Genomic DNA, 14,890 nt, shown 5'->3' with positions numbered 1-14,890 from the left:
GCAGAGCTTGCAAGAAGAGGGAACACCCGTCAGTCATGGGACATGGAGCTACACCAGTCACGGGACCAGGGGGGTTCTCTGGGGAGCCCTGGCCAGACCCAAAAGGCACATCCTGGCCTCTCCCATTCACATCACTCCAAGGACACTTAGCAAGAGTTCATGGCTGGATGCCTGCTGGCTCTTCAATCCTTGCCCTTAGCAGTTCTCTGTGCAGAGCCTGGTACCCAGCAGACTAGGGACCAGCCAAACTGCAATGGGTGGGAGGAAGGATCCCCGAGAGAGTCCACGCAGCAGATCACAGAATGAGGAGAGGGAAGGCTACGATCAGCCACAGAGGGGTAACACAATCCCCCCTGGAGGGAAGGGGCCCTCCCTGACAGTTTGTCCCAGGCCTGTTCCCAGCTCTGCTCACCCCTCCCCTATTCTCAGCAACTCCATCAAACCGAGGGAGCAGGGACCAGAGGTAGCTCCTGCTCCTGGGATAGAGAAGTAAGATTGTGACCTACCTGGAAGTGGGTGGTATCCTGCCCAGTGCCCATGGTGAAGATGATGTAAAGAAGAGCCCACAGGAGGCGTGATTCCAGCTCCAGGGCAAGCAACGGCTTCAGTTTGCTGGGGGGAGAGAGGAGCCCGTGTTATTCTTGGTAGCAGTGGAGTGGCACTGGCACTGCCACGGACATGATCCCCTCCCCCGCAGTGATTCCCTCCCTACGGCCACTTGAACGTTACTGGAGTGAAATCACCCCCCAGCCAGGAAAGAGGGGACGTTCCTGCCTCTTCTGTTGGGAGATGCGAACAGCAACGGCTGGGGGTATTCTAGGCCGGAGAGGATCTGGGACTCCCGGCTCCGGACCCCATCAGCACCAGGGTTAGGGCAGCTGGATGGAAGGGTCCTGGTACCTGAGGCTGCAAACTGCGGCCATGGAGCTGGAGATGATGGAGGTTGGCTCTGGCACCATGGGCAGATTTTCAGTCAGCTCCTGAGAGACCCCAAGAAGATAAAATCGCATGTGAGACTCAGGCCCCATGGACCCACAAGCACTTCCCAGTGAGGAGGCCAAAGTTCTGCAGAAACAGCCAGTGTCAACCTCACCCCCCAACCAGTTGGGACTCCATTTCTCTCACCCATCAAACTTCCTTCCCCTCCCCTCCCATCCCCCCCGGCCTTCCACTTCCCCCACTGCCAGCTCCCAATCGGTGTCAGAAGTTCTCCCTTCCCTGCTCCCCAACCCCAGGAACCACTGTTCTCTGCTCTGGCCCCACCAACTCTTCCTCTCATTTCTGGGTCCCTCGCCCCAGGGGACAGACACGGGGTCCCACTCACCGCAATGCTCTCCACGAGGGCCGCTTTGGAGAAGTGGGGCTCCATATTGTCCAGCCCCTGCTGCTGTGCCAAGAAGCACAGAAGTGGGACAGCATGGAGGAAGCGGTGCTGTTGGGCCCTGTCCTCCACCAACTAGGAGTGGGGTGGGGAAAGAGAGAGAGGGTTAGGTAGGGACCTCTCCAACCCACCTACACCAGCTCCACAGCTCAGAAACCCCATGGAGTTGGACAGGGAAAGCTGCTCTGCTTTCCGAAACCACTGTCGTCCTGCACAGACTGGGATTGTAACTAGGACAGTGTCTGTGGGGAGTGGACACCTTGGCCAGCGTGAGACAAATGCCCCCACTTAGGGGTGCCAGGTAACAAGGGAGAAGTTCCCCCCATTGGGAGTGATGGATTCTCTGGCACAAGACCCCCCTGCGTGAGTGGGAATGGAACAAGGGGCAGGACAGACTCGGGGGCAGTGCAGCTGGAAAATTTTTGTACTTCAGCTCTGCCCTGGAGGTGCTCCTGGATGACCCTGATGATCTCTTGTTCAGGGAACACATCCTCCTCCTCCTTCTCCTACTCCTCTTCCTCCTCCTCAGCCCACACCTGCTGGGCACTGGGGGTCTCTGTACCAGGGAGAGAAGGAGAAAGGATAATCCCTGCTGTCACTGGGGGGATGCAGTGTAGAGAAATGGCTCAATGTCCCTCATCCTCAACAAGAAACCCCATGGCACAGACGGCCCCACTCTGCCCCTCCCAGAGACACCCTCAGGCCCATCAGCCTCAGAGCCCCATAGCTGTCAGCCCCCACCCTCCACATCATCAGGGAAGGCTGGAGCTCCCCTGACTCAGCCCAGCATCCCCTGCCGCAGGGTGTGGCTATGCCACCCCCACTGGTGTTAGTGGGGCTCCAGTGGCTCAGTCCTGGTGCCTTGGTGACCCAATGGGCACCAGGTGTTCCTAGTCCTCCACTGCCCCTGTCCTTCTCCCTGTCCCCTGGGTCTCCCCTCACCTGTAAAGAGGGAGCCTTCAGCCTCAGGGCTGTCAGACCCCACAGAGGAGCTGCTGGGCCCTCGGGAGTAGGCGGAGCTGCTGGTCCCCGTGCCAGAGCCTCCCAGCTCCTGCTCTGGGCTGGCTGGGGGCTCCTCGGTGGCCAGGCTGGTGGATGGCTTCTGCTGGGCCCTGGGGCTGGGCTCCTGGCTCCTCTGCTTCCTGGAAAGGAAGCCGCAGAGCCACCTTGCCCAGGACTAGAAGGTGCCTCAGGGCCTGCTAAGGGAGCTGGTGTTTTTCTCTTCTTCCAGAAGGTCAGGGAGCTCCTCCGCTTTGACTGCCCACTGGCCTCTTCCCCGCCTGTGGGGACAAAGAGGCCACTCTCCTCCTGGACAAGATGGACGCTGCTCCCTACTAGCTCCAGAGCCACCTGTCCAGCCTTCCTCCTTAGCATCTGCTTCAGTCGCTCCATCCTGGAACTGAGTGGGGAGCAGCCATGAGTCTGGCCTCAAGGCAGCCTCTCATTAATGGGCCTGCCTTCTCCCCTGCCCACGTCCCCTCTGCTGAGGCAATTCCTCCTTACCACACACCCCACCCCAGGGCAGGGGTGCCGCCGTCCACACGCACTGGCACCAGCTCACAGCACAGGCTGCTCTCAGTGTTTCCCCTCACCAACAGGGCTCTGTGAAACTGGGAAAGTCTCATCCTTTCAGAGCAATGGGGCTCTCCGTTAGTTTGGATAAGCAGTTCCCTCCACCCCAGTAGGTCCCGCTCCCTCCCAGGCCAGAGAAAGGGCAGAACCTGAATAGTCCTCAGTGAAAGTTCGTTCACAAGGTGCCAATCCTAGGAGGGAGAAGTCACCCTCAGTTCCCACTGTTTTCACTGATTGCGGTTGTGGGTGTTCAGCACCCAGCAGGTTCTGTCCTCCCCAAAGACTCTTGACGTTGGGAACAATCTCCTGCAAGGGAAGGGCTGGGACCCCTATTGCTGGGCCATTCCCACCACACTGGCGATGGCTCTGGAGACCTCCACTCACTTGCTCTAGATGGGATGGAGCTGGATGACAGATGCTCTCTTCCTTGATCTCCCGCATCCAGGTGGGCTGGAAAGGGTGCTGCACAATGCCCTGCCAGCAGGGTAGGGGGTAGAAGGCAGGAGGTCGAAAGTGGCTGTGAAAACAAGACAATGTTTACCTAGTGGCTGAACAGTATAATACAGGTTAGCATTTCATAGCATCTCTCCCTGTAAGTCAGTGGTCCACAAATTTTGGGGGGGTCATGCATCCCCTTATCCTGTCTGCTTCTTCATCCCCGCCTGGAGTGGGGCTGCAACTCCCATGGCAGCGGACACGAACAGGCGTCAAGGGCCACATCAGGGTTGTAAAACTGTACGGAGGGCCGGGTAAGAAGACTGTGCCTCCCTAAACAGCCCCACCCCCTGTCTGCTCCCTCCCACTTCCCTCCCCGACTGCCCCCCTCAGAACCCAGTTCAGAATACCAGCAGCTTCTTTCACATTCCAATGAGGTCTGATGACTCCCAAGACACACCCCACTTTCACGCTGCCTTATGATGTCTGTTTGTCACAGAACCTCCTTTACCTAAACCTCTCCTGTCCAGTCAGCTTGCCCCATTCCGCCCACCTGACATAGGGGCTTGCCCCCCTCCCCTACAGGAGCACCCCAATTGGCACAGACCCCATTGGCCCAATGGCTACTACTGATGGCACATTCTATTGCCCATCACTCCTTTCATCCGTTCCATGGCCAGTTTGCACTGTTTGCTGCCCACACCCGATATTCCCAAACCAGCACGCCGCACACAGACCCCAAGATACACGACATTTTTAAGTTTGTGATGGGTGGCATTGTTGACTTCCAGGGTGTTCTTGGGGAAATGATGCTTCGTTGGGATATACATTGTTGATGAACTGGGTGACCCCCTCCTGGGTGACCTCCTACTCCTTTGCCTCCTTCCAATCATCCTTCTCCTCCATCGACTCTGATGGCCTCTTGTTTGTTGTTGTTTCCTCCACTTTGTGCTCCAGTTGGTCTGGGGTGGGGGTGACATTATGAGTGTAATATATCTCACTGGAAGGCGACAGGGCCAGAAAGAGTTAATTAACTCACCGACTGACTTAACCCTTTAAAGATAGGTTAGGAAGATATGTAAAAATCCACTGACTTTCCTTTTGAAAGATCCAGTGTGGATAGCTTTGAAAAGGTCTCAGATGGAGTAAGAGCTGCTAAGAAAGTTGACCAGCTCTATAACCAAGGGTATGGCTACATTTGGAATTTCAAAGCGCTGCCGCGAAGTGTGAGTGTAGTCAGAGCGGCAGCGCTGGGAGAGAGCTCTCCCAGCGCTGCATGTAAACCACATCCCTTACGGGTGTAGCCACGCTCCCAGCGCTGCTGCCCTGATTACACTGACGCTTTACAGCGCTGTATCTTGCAGCGCTCAGGGGGGTGTTTTTTCACACCCCAGTTGCAGCGCTGTAAAGTGTGAGTGTAGCCAAGCCCCAAGTGGCTGTGTGCTGGCCAGCTGGTTGGGAAGACAATGGTGTTGGAACAGGAATGTCTCCATTCTGATTCTTTAAGTGAGCAGTCTGCGCTTTTGTGCTGAGGTAAATTACTTGGCTGGCAGGAAGAAGAAAGACTTGCTAATAGCTGTTAGCAAAGACAGCCCACCCCATCAGTCAGTGAATTCTGTTAAGCAAGAAAAATTAGGATTTGATCTTTCAGAACAAGGAGGAAAAAGAGAGAACATAACTTTGCAAAAGGAAACCACATATTAAGCCTAAAAGGCCTGAACCCCAATGATATTGAGCCAAAAGTGTGGCATGATGACAAAAATGATTGTAGGTGGACACTTGCAATGAATTTGTTTCAGAGTCGCAGCCGTGTTAGTTTGTACCCGCAAAAAGAACAGGAGTACTTGTGGCACTTTAGAGACTAACAAATTTGTTTTAGCATGAGCTTTTGTGAGCTACAGCATCCGAAGAAGTGAGCTGTAGCTCACGAAAGCTCATGCTGAAATAAATGAATTTGTTGTTATTGCTAATGGTAATTTTTGTAACTAATGTGTATTGCTATTACCAAGAAATGTAAAAATGTTCCATCTAGGTGATCAGATGTCCTGATTTTATAGGGACAGTCCCGATATTTGGGTTTTTTTCTTATATAGGCTCCTATTACCCCCCACCACTGTCCTGATTTTTCAGTTGTTATCTGGTCACCCTAGTTCCATCCTGTCATAAACAGATAGTTAAGGGTTAATGTCTCTTTTACCTGTAAAGTGTTAACAAACAGTGAACCGGACACCTGACCAGAGGACCAATCAGGAAACAAGATACTTTCAAATCTCGGTGGAGGGAAGCCTTTGTTTGTGTTTTTGGGTTTTGCTTTGTTCTCTCTGGGTCCTGAAAAGGACTAGATGTGCAACCAGGGTTCTTGCCAATCTCCCTGCTACAGTCTCTTATATATTCAGACTAGTAAGTATTAAGTAGAACAGACCGTTATAGTCTTTTGATTGTTTTCTGTATTTGCAAATGTGTAGTTTGCTGGAAGTATTTTAATTTGTATTTTGCTGAGGGGGGGGCTTCTCTCTAGTGTCTATCAGCTGAAAGACCCTGTAACTTTTACCATCTAAAGTACAGAGACAATTTTTACTTTTTTTTTTTCTTTCTTTTTATTAAAAGTTTTGCTTTTTAAGACCTGTTTGATTTTTTCTCCTTGTTGAGGCTCAAGGGAATTGAATCTGTACTTAACAGGGAAGAAGGGAGGCAACAAGGGTGGAATCCCTTTGTTTTAGATTCACGGAGCTTGAATCTGACTATCTCTCCAGGATAACCCAGGGAGGGGATGCCTCGGGAGGGGGAGAGAAGGGGGGGGAACCAACCTGATTTCTCTGTGTTGTGATTTAAGGAGTTTGAATCACGATGATCTCCTAGTGTACCCAGGGCGGGAAAGATCTGGGAGGAAGAAAGGAGAAGGGGAGGGAAATGGTTTATTCCCCTGTGTTGTAAGACTCAAGGAATTTGAGTCTTGGGGTCTCCCCGGAAGGTTTTTGGGGGGACCAGAGTGCCCCAAAACACTATATATTTTTGGGTGGTGGCAGTGTATCAGATCTAAGCTGATAATTAAGCTTAGAGGAATTCATGCTGGTACCCCAATTTTTTGGACTCTAAGGTTCAGATTGGGGAAATATACTGACATAACCTTAGTCCCACATTTGGACCTTAGCGTCCAAAATATGGGGGTTAGCATGAAAACCTCCAAGCTTAGTTACCAGCTTGGACCTGGTACCTGCTGCCACCACCCAAAAAATTAGAGTGTTTTGGGGCACTCTGGTCCCTCTGAAAAACCTTCCCTGGGGACCCCAAGACCCAAATCCCTTGAGTCTCACAACAAAGGGAAATAATCCTTTTTCCCTTCCCCCCTCCAGGTGCTCCTGGAGAGATACACAGACACAAGCTCTGTGAAACTACACAGAGAGACTCCCCCTCTCTGTTCCCAATCCTGGAAACAAAAAGTACTTTCCTATTCCCCCAGAGGGAATGCAAAATCAGGCTAGCAATCCAACACACAGATCTCCCCTTGATTTCTTCCTCCCACCAATTCCCTGGTGAGTACAGACTCAATTTCCCTGAAGTAAAGAAAAACTCCAACAGGTCTTAAAAGAAAGCTTTATATAAAAAGAAAGAAAAATAAGTACAAATGGTCTCTCTGTATTAAGATGATACAATACAGGGTCGATTGCTTAAAAGAATATTGAATAAACAGCCTTATTCAAAAAGAATACAAATCAAAGCACTCCAGCACTTATATTCATGTAAATACCAAAGAAAAGAAAACCATAGAACTTACTATCTGATCTCTTTGTCCTTACACTTAGAAACAGAAGACTAGAGAGTAGAAAGTACTTCTCCAAAGCTCAGAGAAAGCAGGCAGGCAGACAAAAGACAAAAGACACAGACACTCAATTCCCTCCACCCAAAGTTGAATAAATCCGGTTTCCTGATTGGTCCTCTGGTCAGGTGCTTCAGGTGAAAGAGACATTAACCCTTAGCTATCTGTTTATGACACGCCCCCCAAATTGCAGACAGTGGGGAAGCTCACTGGCGGCGATTTCCTTCTAGAACTTGAAAATAAGCAGATTAATACAACACATGCACCTTTACATATACTACTAAGTATATAACTAACAGACTTTTACATTTTAAGAACACTTTTTAACTACTGAATTCCGGCAAACTCTCACGGGAGAGTGCATCAGCTACTTTGTTAGAAGCTCCTGTGATGTGCTGAATTTCAAAATCAAAATCTTGGAGAGCTAAACTCCAACGAAGAAGTTTCTTGTTGTTCCTCTTGGCAGTATGAAGCCACTTTAGTGCAGCATGGTCAGTTTGTAGTTGGAACCGCCGTCCCCAAACATATGGGCGTAGCTTTTTCAGGGCGTACACAATGGCATAGCATTCCTTTTCACTGACTGACCAGTGACTTTCCCTCTCAGACAGTTTCTTACTGAGAAACACGACAGGATGGAAGTTGTGATCTGTTGCTTCCTGCATGAGCACTGCTCCTATACCACGCTCAGATGCATCTGTGGTTACTAGGAATGGCTTGTCAAAGTCCGGGGCCCTGAGCACAGGGTCAGACATGAGCATTGCCTTAAGCTGGGTAAAGGCCTTTTGACACTCATCAGTCCACTTAACTGCATTTGGCTGGGTCTTTTTGGTCAGGTCGGTCAATGGGGCAGCGATTTGGCTGTAGTGGGGTACAAATCGCCTGTAGTATTCGGCCAAGCCTAAGAAGGATTGGACCTGCTTCTTGGACCGTGGGACAGGCCACTTTTGGATAGCATCCACCTTGGCCTGTAGGGGGTTTATGGTTCCTCGACCCACCTGGTGCCCCAGGTAAGTTACTTTGTTTTGGCCTATTTGACACTTTTTGGCCTTAACAGTTAGTCCGGCCTGCCTGATGCGCTCAAAGACCTTTTCCAGGTGTAGTAGGTGTTCGGGCCAGGAGTCTGAAAAAATGGCCACATCATCGAGGTAGGCAACTGCAAATTCTCAGAGTCCAGCTAGTAGACCATCTACCAGCCTCTGGAAGGTGGCGGGTGCATTTCGAAGGCCGAAAGGAAGGACATTGAATTCATACACCCCCGCATGGGTGACGAATGCTGACCTCTCCTTGGCAGGTTTATCTAGCGGTACTTGCCAGTACCCCTTGGTTAAGTCTATTGTAGAGATGAACTGGGCACGTCCCAACTTTTCCAATAGCTCATCGGTGCGTGGCATTGGATAGTTGTCCGGACGAGTTACCGCATTTAGCTTACGGTAGTACACGCAAAAGCGTATTTCCCCATCTGGTTTGGGTACCAGAACCACTGGAGATGCCCATGCACTGGTAGATGGGCGGATTATACCCATCTGTAGCATGTTCTGGATCTCCCGTTTTATAGCAGCTTGGGCATGAGGAGACACTCGGTAGGGTGGGGTTCTGATTGGGTGAGCATTACCTGTATCAATGGAGTGGTATGCCCGTTCAGTCCGTCCTGGGGTGGCTGAGAACAATGGGGCGAAGCTAGTGCACAGCTCCTTGATTTGTTGCCGCTGCAGACGTTCCAGGGTGGTTGAGAGGTTGACCTCTTTCACGCCACCGTCTTTTTTCCCGTCGTAGTAGACACCGTCAGGCCACTCAGCATCATCTCCCTGGACTGTAAACTGACAAACCTGTAAGTTTCTGGAATAGAAAGGCTTGAGAGAATTAACATGGTACACTTTAGGCTTCAGTGAGGAATTGGGAAATGCTATGAGGTAGTTTACAGCTCCCAGGCGCTCTTGGACCGTGAATGGCCCTTCCCATGATGCTTCCATCTTATGGGCCTGTTGCGCCTTCAAGACCATAACCTGGTCTCCTACCTTGAAGGACCGATCTCTGGCATGTCTGTCATACCAGGCCTTTTGCTCTTCTTGAGCATCCTTTAGGTTCTCTCTAGCAAGGGCTAAAGAGTGTCGGAGGGTGCTTTGTAGGTCGCTTACAAAGTCCAGAATGTTAGTTCCTGGAGAAGGCGTAAACCCCTCCCATTGCTGCTTCACCAACTGTAATGGCCCCTTAACCTCGTGACCATACACAAGTTCAAATGGTGAAAACCCTAAACTGGGATGTGGTACAGCCCTGTAGGCAAACAGCAACTGCTGCAACACTAGGTCCCAATTATTGGAGAATTCGTTGATGAATTTTCGTATCATGGCCCCTAAAGTTCCATTGAACCTTTCCACCAGGCCATTGGTTTGATGGTGGTATGGGGTGGCAACCAAGTGATTCACCCCATGAGTTTCCCACAGTTTTTCCATGGTCCCTGCCAGGAAATTAGACCCTGAATCTGTAAGGATGTCGGAGGGCCAACCTACCCTGGCAAAGATGTCTGTTAGGGCCAGGCACACAGTGTTAGCCCTGGTGTTGCCTAGAGCTACTGCTTCTGGCCATCAGGTAGCAAAGTCCACTAAAGTCAGTACGTACTGCTTTCCTCTGGGCGTCTTTTTTGGGAAAGGGCCCAGAATATCCACAGCTACTCGCTGAAATGGGACCTCAATTATGGGGAGTGGCTGGAGAGGGGCCTTGACCTGGTCTTGGGGCTTTCCCACTCTTTGGCATACCTCACAAGACCGGACATACTTGGCAACGTCCTTGCCCATCCCCTCCCAGTGGAAAGACTTCCCCAACCGGTCCTTGGTTCTGTTCACCCCAGCATGGCCACTGGGATGATCATGGGCTAAGCTTAAGAGCTTCCCCCGGTACTTAGTTGGAACCACCAACTGTTTTTGCGGCTGCCATTCTTCCCGGTGTCCACCAGAAAGAATTTCCTTGTATAAAAGTCCTTGGTCTATAACAAACCGGGATCGATTAGAAGAGCTGAGAGACGGTGGGGTGCTCCGTGCCGCCGCCCACGCTTTCTGAAGGCTGTCATCTGCTTCCTGTTCAGTCTGGAACTGTTCCCTTGAGGCTAGGGTCACCAGTTCTTCCTCAGACTGTGGACTTGGGCTTGGTCCCTCTGGAAGCGATGTAGGTGATGGGGTTGTTTCCGTTGCTGGTGAACCGCTCTCCGCTGGTGCACCTGAGGGTATTTCAGGCTCTGGCTGAGCCTTTTGGGTATGGCTGTATGTTGCTTCTGCCAGTTGTGGCTCGCTGGCGCCCACTGGCGTTGAGTTTGAAGATGGGGTTGCAATCGCTGGTGCTGGTTGCTGTTCCAGTTCCGGGCCTGGGACTGGAGGTGGTGTGGCTGTTTCAGTGGTTGGCATGGAATCTGGATCCACTACCTCTGCCTGGGTCTCTGGTAACACAGACGGGGCCTCTGTGGACGGCTCAGGAACAGGAATGGGTCTGGAAGCTTGCCTGGTTTGGCTACGTGTAACCATTCCCACTCTCTTGGCCCGCCTCACCTGGTTGGCCAAGTCTTCCCCCAGTAGCATGGGGATAGGATAATTGTCATAGACTGCAAAAGTCCACATTCCTGACCAGCCTTTGTACTGGACAGGCAGTTGAGCTGTAGGCAAGTCTACAGCTTGTGACATGAAGGGGTAAATTGTAACTTTGGCCTTTGGGTTGATGAATTTGGGGTCAACGAAGGATTGGTGGATAGCTGACACTTGTGCCCCCGTGTCTCTCCACGCAGTAACCTTCTTTCCGCCCACTCTCAAATTTTCCCTTCGCTCCAAGGGTATTTGAGAGGCATCCGGGCCTGGGGATCTTTGGTGTGATGGTGGTGTAATGAATTGCACTCGCATGGTGTTCTTGGGACAGTTGGCCTTGATATGTCCCAGTTCATTACACTTAAAGCATCTTCCATCTGATGGGTCACTGGGCCGAGGTGAGTTACTGGAGACTGGTGAGGTTGAAGGGTAGGGTATCTGTGGCTTTACTTGGGTGGTATGTGGGGTCTTTGGCTGTCCTCGGTTGTAGGGTTTATGGTCTGTGTGCCCCCTGGGGTAATCGTTCCCCTTGACAGTAGCTTTCTTGCTTTCTGCCAGTTCCATCCATTTGGCTCCAATCTCCCCCGCCTCAGCGATATCTTTGGGATTTCCATCTTGTATGTACCGTGTGATGTCTTCAGGAACACCATCCAAGAACTGCTCCATTTGTATGAGGAGGTTTAGTTCTTCCAAGGTTTGAATGTTGTTTCCTGTTATCCAGGCCTCATAGTTTTTTGCAATGTAGTAGGCGTGTTTGGGAAATGACACCTCGGGTTTCCACTTTTGGGTTCTGAAGCGCCGACGGGCATGATCTGGGGTTATCCCTATTCGGTATCTGGCCTTGGTTTGAAAAAGTTTATAGTCATTTATTTGCTGCTTAGGCATTTCAGCTGCCACCTCTGCTAAAGGTCCACTGAGTTGTGGCCTTAATTCTACCATGTACTGGTCTTCGGGGATGCTGTACCCAAGACAGGCTCTTTCAAAATTTTCCAAGAAGGCCTCGGTGTCATCACCTGCCTTGTAGGTGGGAAATTTCCTGTGCTGTGGAGCAATATTTGGCGCCGGGTTGTTAGGGTTGGCTGGCACATGCAGCCCAGCTTTGGCCAACTCCAGTTCATGTTTTCTCTGTTTTTCCTTCTCTTCATTCTCTTTTTGGTGTTTTTCCATTTCTTTTTGGTGTTTTTCCATTTCTTTTTGGTGTTTTTCCATGTCTCGGCGGTGGGCCGCCTCTTCTTCTTCTAGTTTTCTTCTGTGTGCTGCCTCTCTTTCTCTCTCTCTTATTTCCATCTCTGTTTGTTTTATTTCCAGTTGTCGCCTGTGTTCAGCTTCTTTGAGTTGCTCTTCGGCCTCAATTTTTGCCTTAGAAGTCATGATTCCTGTTTTCTTGTGTTGGGGTGCCCTCCGGTGTTTATCTTCTGAACTGCAGGCTCTCTGTTGCCTCCTGAAGTCTGCCTAGCAACAGTGCCTTTAGCTAATCTTCAATGTTAAGTAAACCTGAAAAACCACTTTATTTGCATGCCTATAAGTGCTGGTACTTGCCTCCTAATGGGAGGGCTATTGCATGACAAAAGACCCTCAACAGTCTCTTAATGGCTTCTCGCTTAACATGCAAGCCACAAACTGCCAGAGAGAGCAGAAAAAAAAATTCTCTCTGGTTCCCTTTTAAAACCAAACTGTTTCTCTCTGCTAAAAAGCCCTTAGCAGAGAAAAGAAAAATATAATATTCCTACTGGCTTCTGGATTCTGTCTATATCCTCCCACCACTGCCACTCATGACATAACCTTAGTCCCACATTTGGACCTTAGCGTCCAAAATATGGGGGTTAGCATGAACCCCTCCAAGCTTAGTTACCAGCTTGGACCTGGTACCTGCTGCCACCACCCAAAAAATTAGAGTGTTTTGGGGCACTCTGGTCCCTCTGAAAAACCTTCCCTGGGGACCCCAAGACCCAAATCCCTTGAGTCTCACAACAAAGGGAAATAATCCTTTTTCCCTTCCCCCCTCCAGGTGCTCCTGGAGAGATACACAGACACAAGCTCTGTGAAACTACACAGAGAGACTCCCCCTCTCTGTTCCCAATCCTGGAAACAAAAAGTACTTTCCTATTCCCCCAGAGGGAATGCAAAATCAGGCTAGCAATCCAACACACAGATCTCCCCTTGATTTCTTCCTCCCACCAATTCCCTGGTGAGTACAGACTCAATTTCCCTGAAGTAAAGAAAAACTCCAACAGGTCTTAAAAGAAAGCTTTATATAAAAAGAAAGAAAAATAAGTACAAATGGTCTCTCTGTATTAAGATGATACAATACAGGGTCGATTGCTTAAAAGAATATTGAATAAACAGCCTTATTCAAAAAGAATACAAATCAAAGCACTCCAGCACTTATATTCATGTAAATACCAAAGAAAAGAAAACCATAGAACTTACTATCTGATCTCTTTGTCCTTACACTTAGAAACAGAAGACTAGAGAGTAGAAAGTACTTCTCCAAAGCTCAGAGAAAGCAGGCAGGCAGACAAAAGACAAAAGACAGACACTCAATTCCCTCCACCCAAAGTTGAAAAAATCCGGTTTCCTGATTGGTCCTCTGGTCAGGTGCTTCAGGTGAAAGAGACATTAACCCTTAGCTATCTGTTTATGACATATACTATGACACATCCCTCCCTTTCAGAAGTCCCTGTGGTCTAACTTGTCACAGCTTCTGCGCCTGCTATTTGTTTCCATCACGCTAGGCGTCTGGCTTTCAAGTCTTGCCTACAGGAGGCAGACAGCCTGTTCTTGTTGGGATTCCTGGAGCTTGTGAGCTGAACTGGCAGCTCCAGCCTTTACAGGCAGAGGCTAGCTGGCGTGTCACACAATCTCTTTATTACTTGCCTGAGATGGGTCACCTTTACTTGTGGCTCTGAGTGTCCATATAAGGAAAAATCCCACAAGGTTTGACCATCTATGTCTACCAGGTACCAGTGATGTGAAAATGCCATCACCACAGCGGTGACCAGAAAGCCAGGTTTTTTGACCATCTATGGCCTGTGATGTTATGGGCATAATATCTTATTCAGCCAATCACTCAGACAAACAAGTTGTTTATATTTGCAGGCGATAATGCTGCCTGCTTCTTATTTACACTCCTCTGCATGAGAGGTCACAATTGTTTCCTTGGCAATGGAGTGTTATGTCACAGACTGTATCCATCATGATGTAACGACTGACTGCACTCATCTCTTTTAAACCACTTTGTTTGCACCCAGGCCCTTAATCCTGTCCTAAAATTACCTTTTCATGTCACTGAGCTCTCCTGTTGCTGCAGGGTACTGTAGGTGTGAGGCAGGGTGGGTTGGGAGAAGAAACATTCTTTATCTGAAGAAGTGATCTGTGTGAGGAAAACATTTGAAAACTTGTTTACTGAGTCATGTGAGTTCTTCACTCTACTTGATGGCATTTCTCTGTTTGTAACATGAACTTGTGAACACCACATCCAATCAATTCCAAAATTCCAGGAATATTCTACGCATCAGTGAGCAGAACCGTATTGGTTTTGGTGAAAATTGGAATGGGAAATAGACCAGTAGTGCTTAAGTTAGGTTTGACACCTAACTCCTATTGAAATCGGTGGGTGATATGCACCTAACCTGCTGGTGGGATTTTCAAAAGCACCTTTAAGCATCTCTTTGCACCTTAAGCACCTAAATACCTTTGAAAATCTGGTCCTTCATCTCTGCCTCAGTTCCCCATCTATAAATGGAGGTTAATAATACTTTATCCTACTGTTTGCCTATCTTGTCTATTTGTTTAGATTGTATTTGAGGCACGAGACAATCTCCTACTATGTTTTTGTCATAGGACCCTGAATTTTGGTTGGGACATCTAAACACTACTGCAAAACAAAAAATGATCAGCCCCATAATATAAAGGCCCACCAATGATCTATTTTTCAGGGTAAGTCACAGGCCCAGCTGCATCAGAGGAAAGTCTGAGAAACCCCATACCAAACAATTATGGATTAATCTGCCCATAGGAGAAGTTTCTTCCTGACCCCCATCAGTCAGTGGTAGGCTTATATCCTGAAGCAAGAGGATTTATATCCCTTCTAAATTTTGTATACCAACGAAGTTTGGA

General features: G+C 49.4%; 1 protein-coding gene across 1 annotated transcript in view; it reads right to left on the bottom strand.

The window, feature by feature from the left end:
- The window catches only part of LOC127046975 (uncharacterized), a 117,421-nt gene that overhangs the window by 15,060 nt on the left and 87,471 nt on the right, over positions 1-14,890 (bottom strand). Inside the window, exons 2-4 of the mRNA XM_050944745.1 lie at positions 1,325-1,456; positions 901-980; positions 507-612 (exon numbers count right to left, since the gene is read on the bottom strand). Coding sequence (XP_050800702.1) covers positions 507-612; positions 901-980; positions 1,325-1,369 — 231 coding nt within the window. The 5' untranslated portion in view covers positions 1,370-1,456. The remainder of the gene's footprint in view (positions 1-506; positions 613-900; positions 981-1,324; positions 1,457-14,890) is intronic.

This window comes from Gopherus flavomarginatus, chromosome 1, assembly GCF_025201925.1.
Source record: "Gopherus flavomarginatus isolate rGopFla2 chromosome 1, rGopFla2.mat.asm, whole genome shotgun sequence".
Taxonomy (NCBI): Eukaryota; Metazoa; Chordata; order Testudines; family Testudinidae; genus Gopherus; species Gopherus flavomarginatus.
This window is presented reverse-complemented; position numbering and strand designations above follow the sequence as displayed.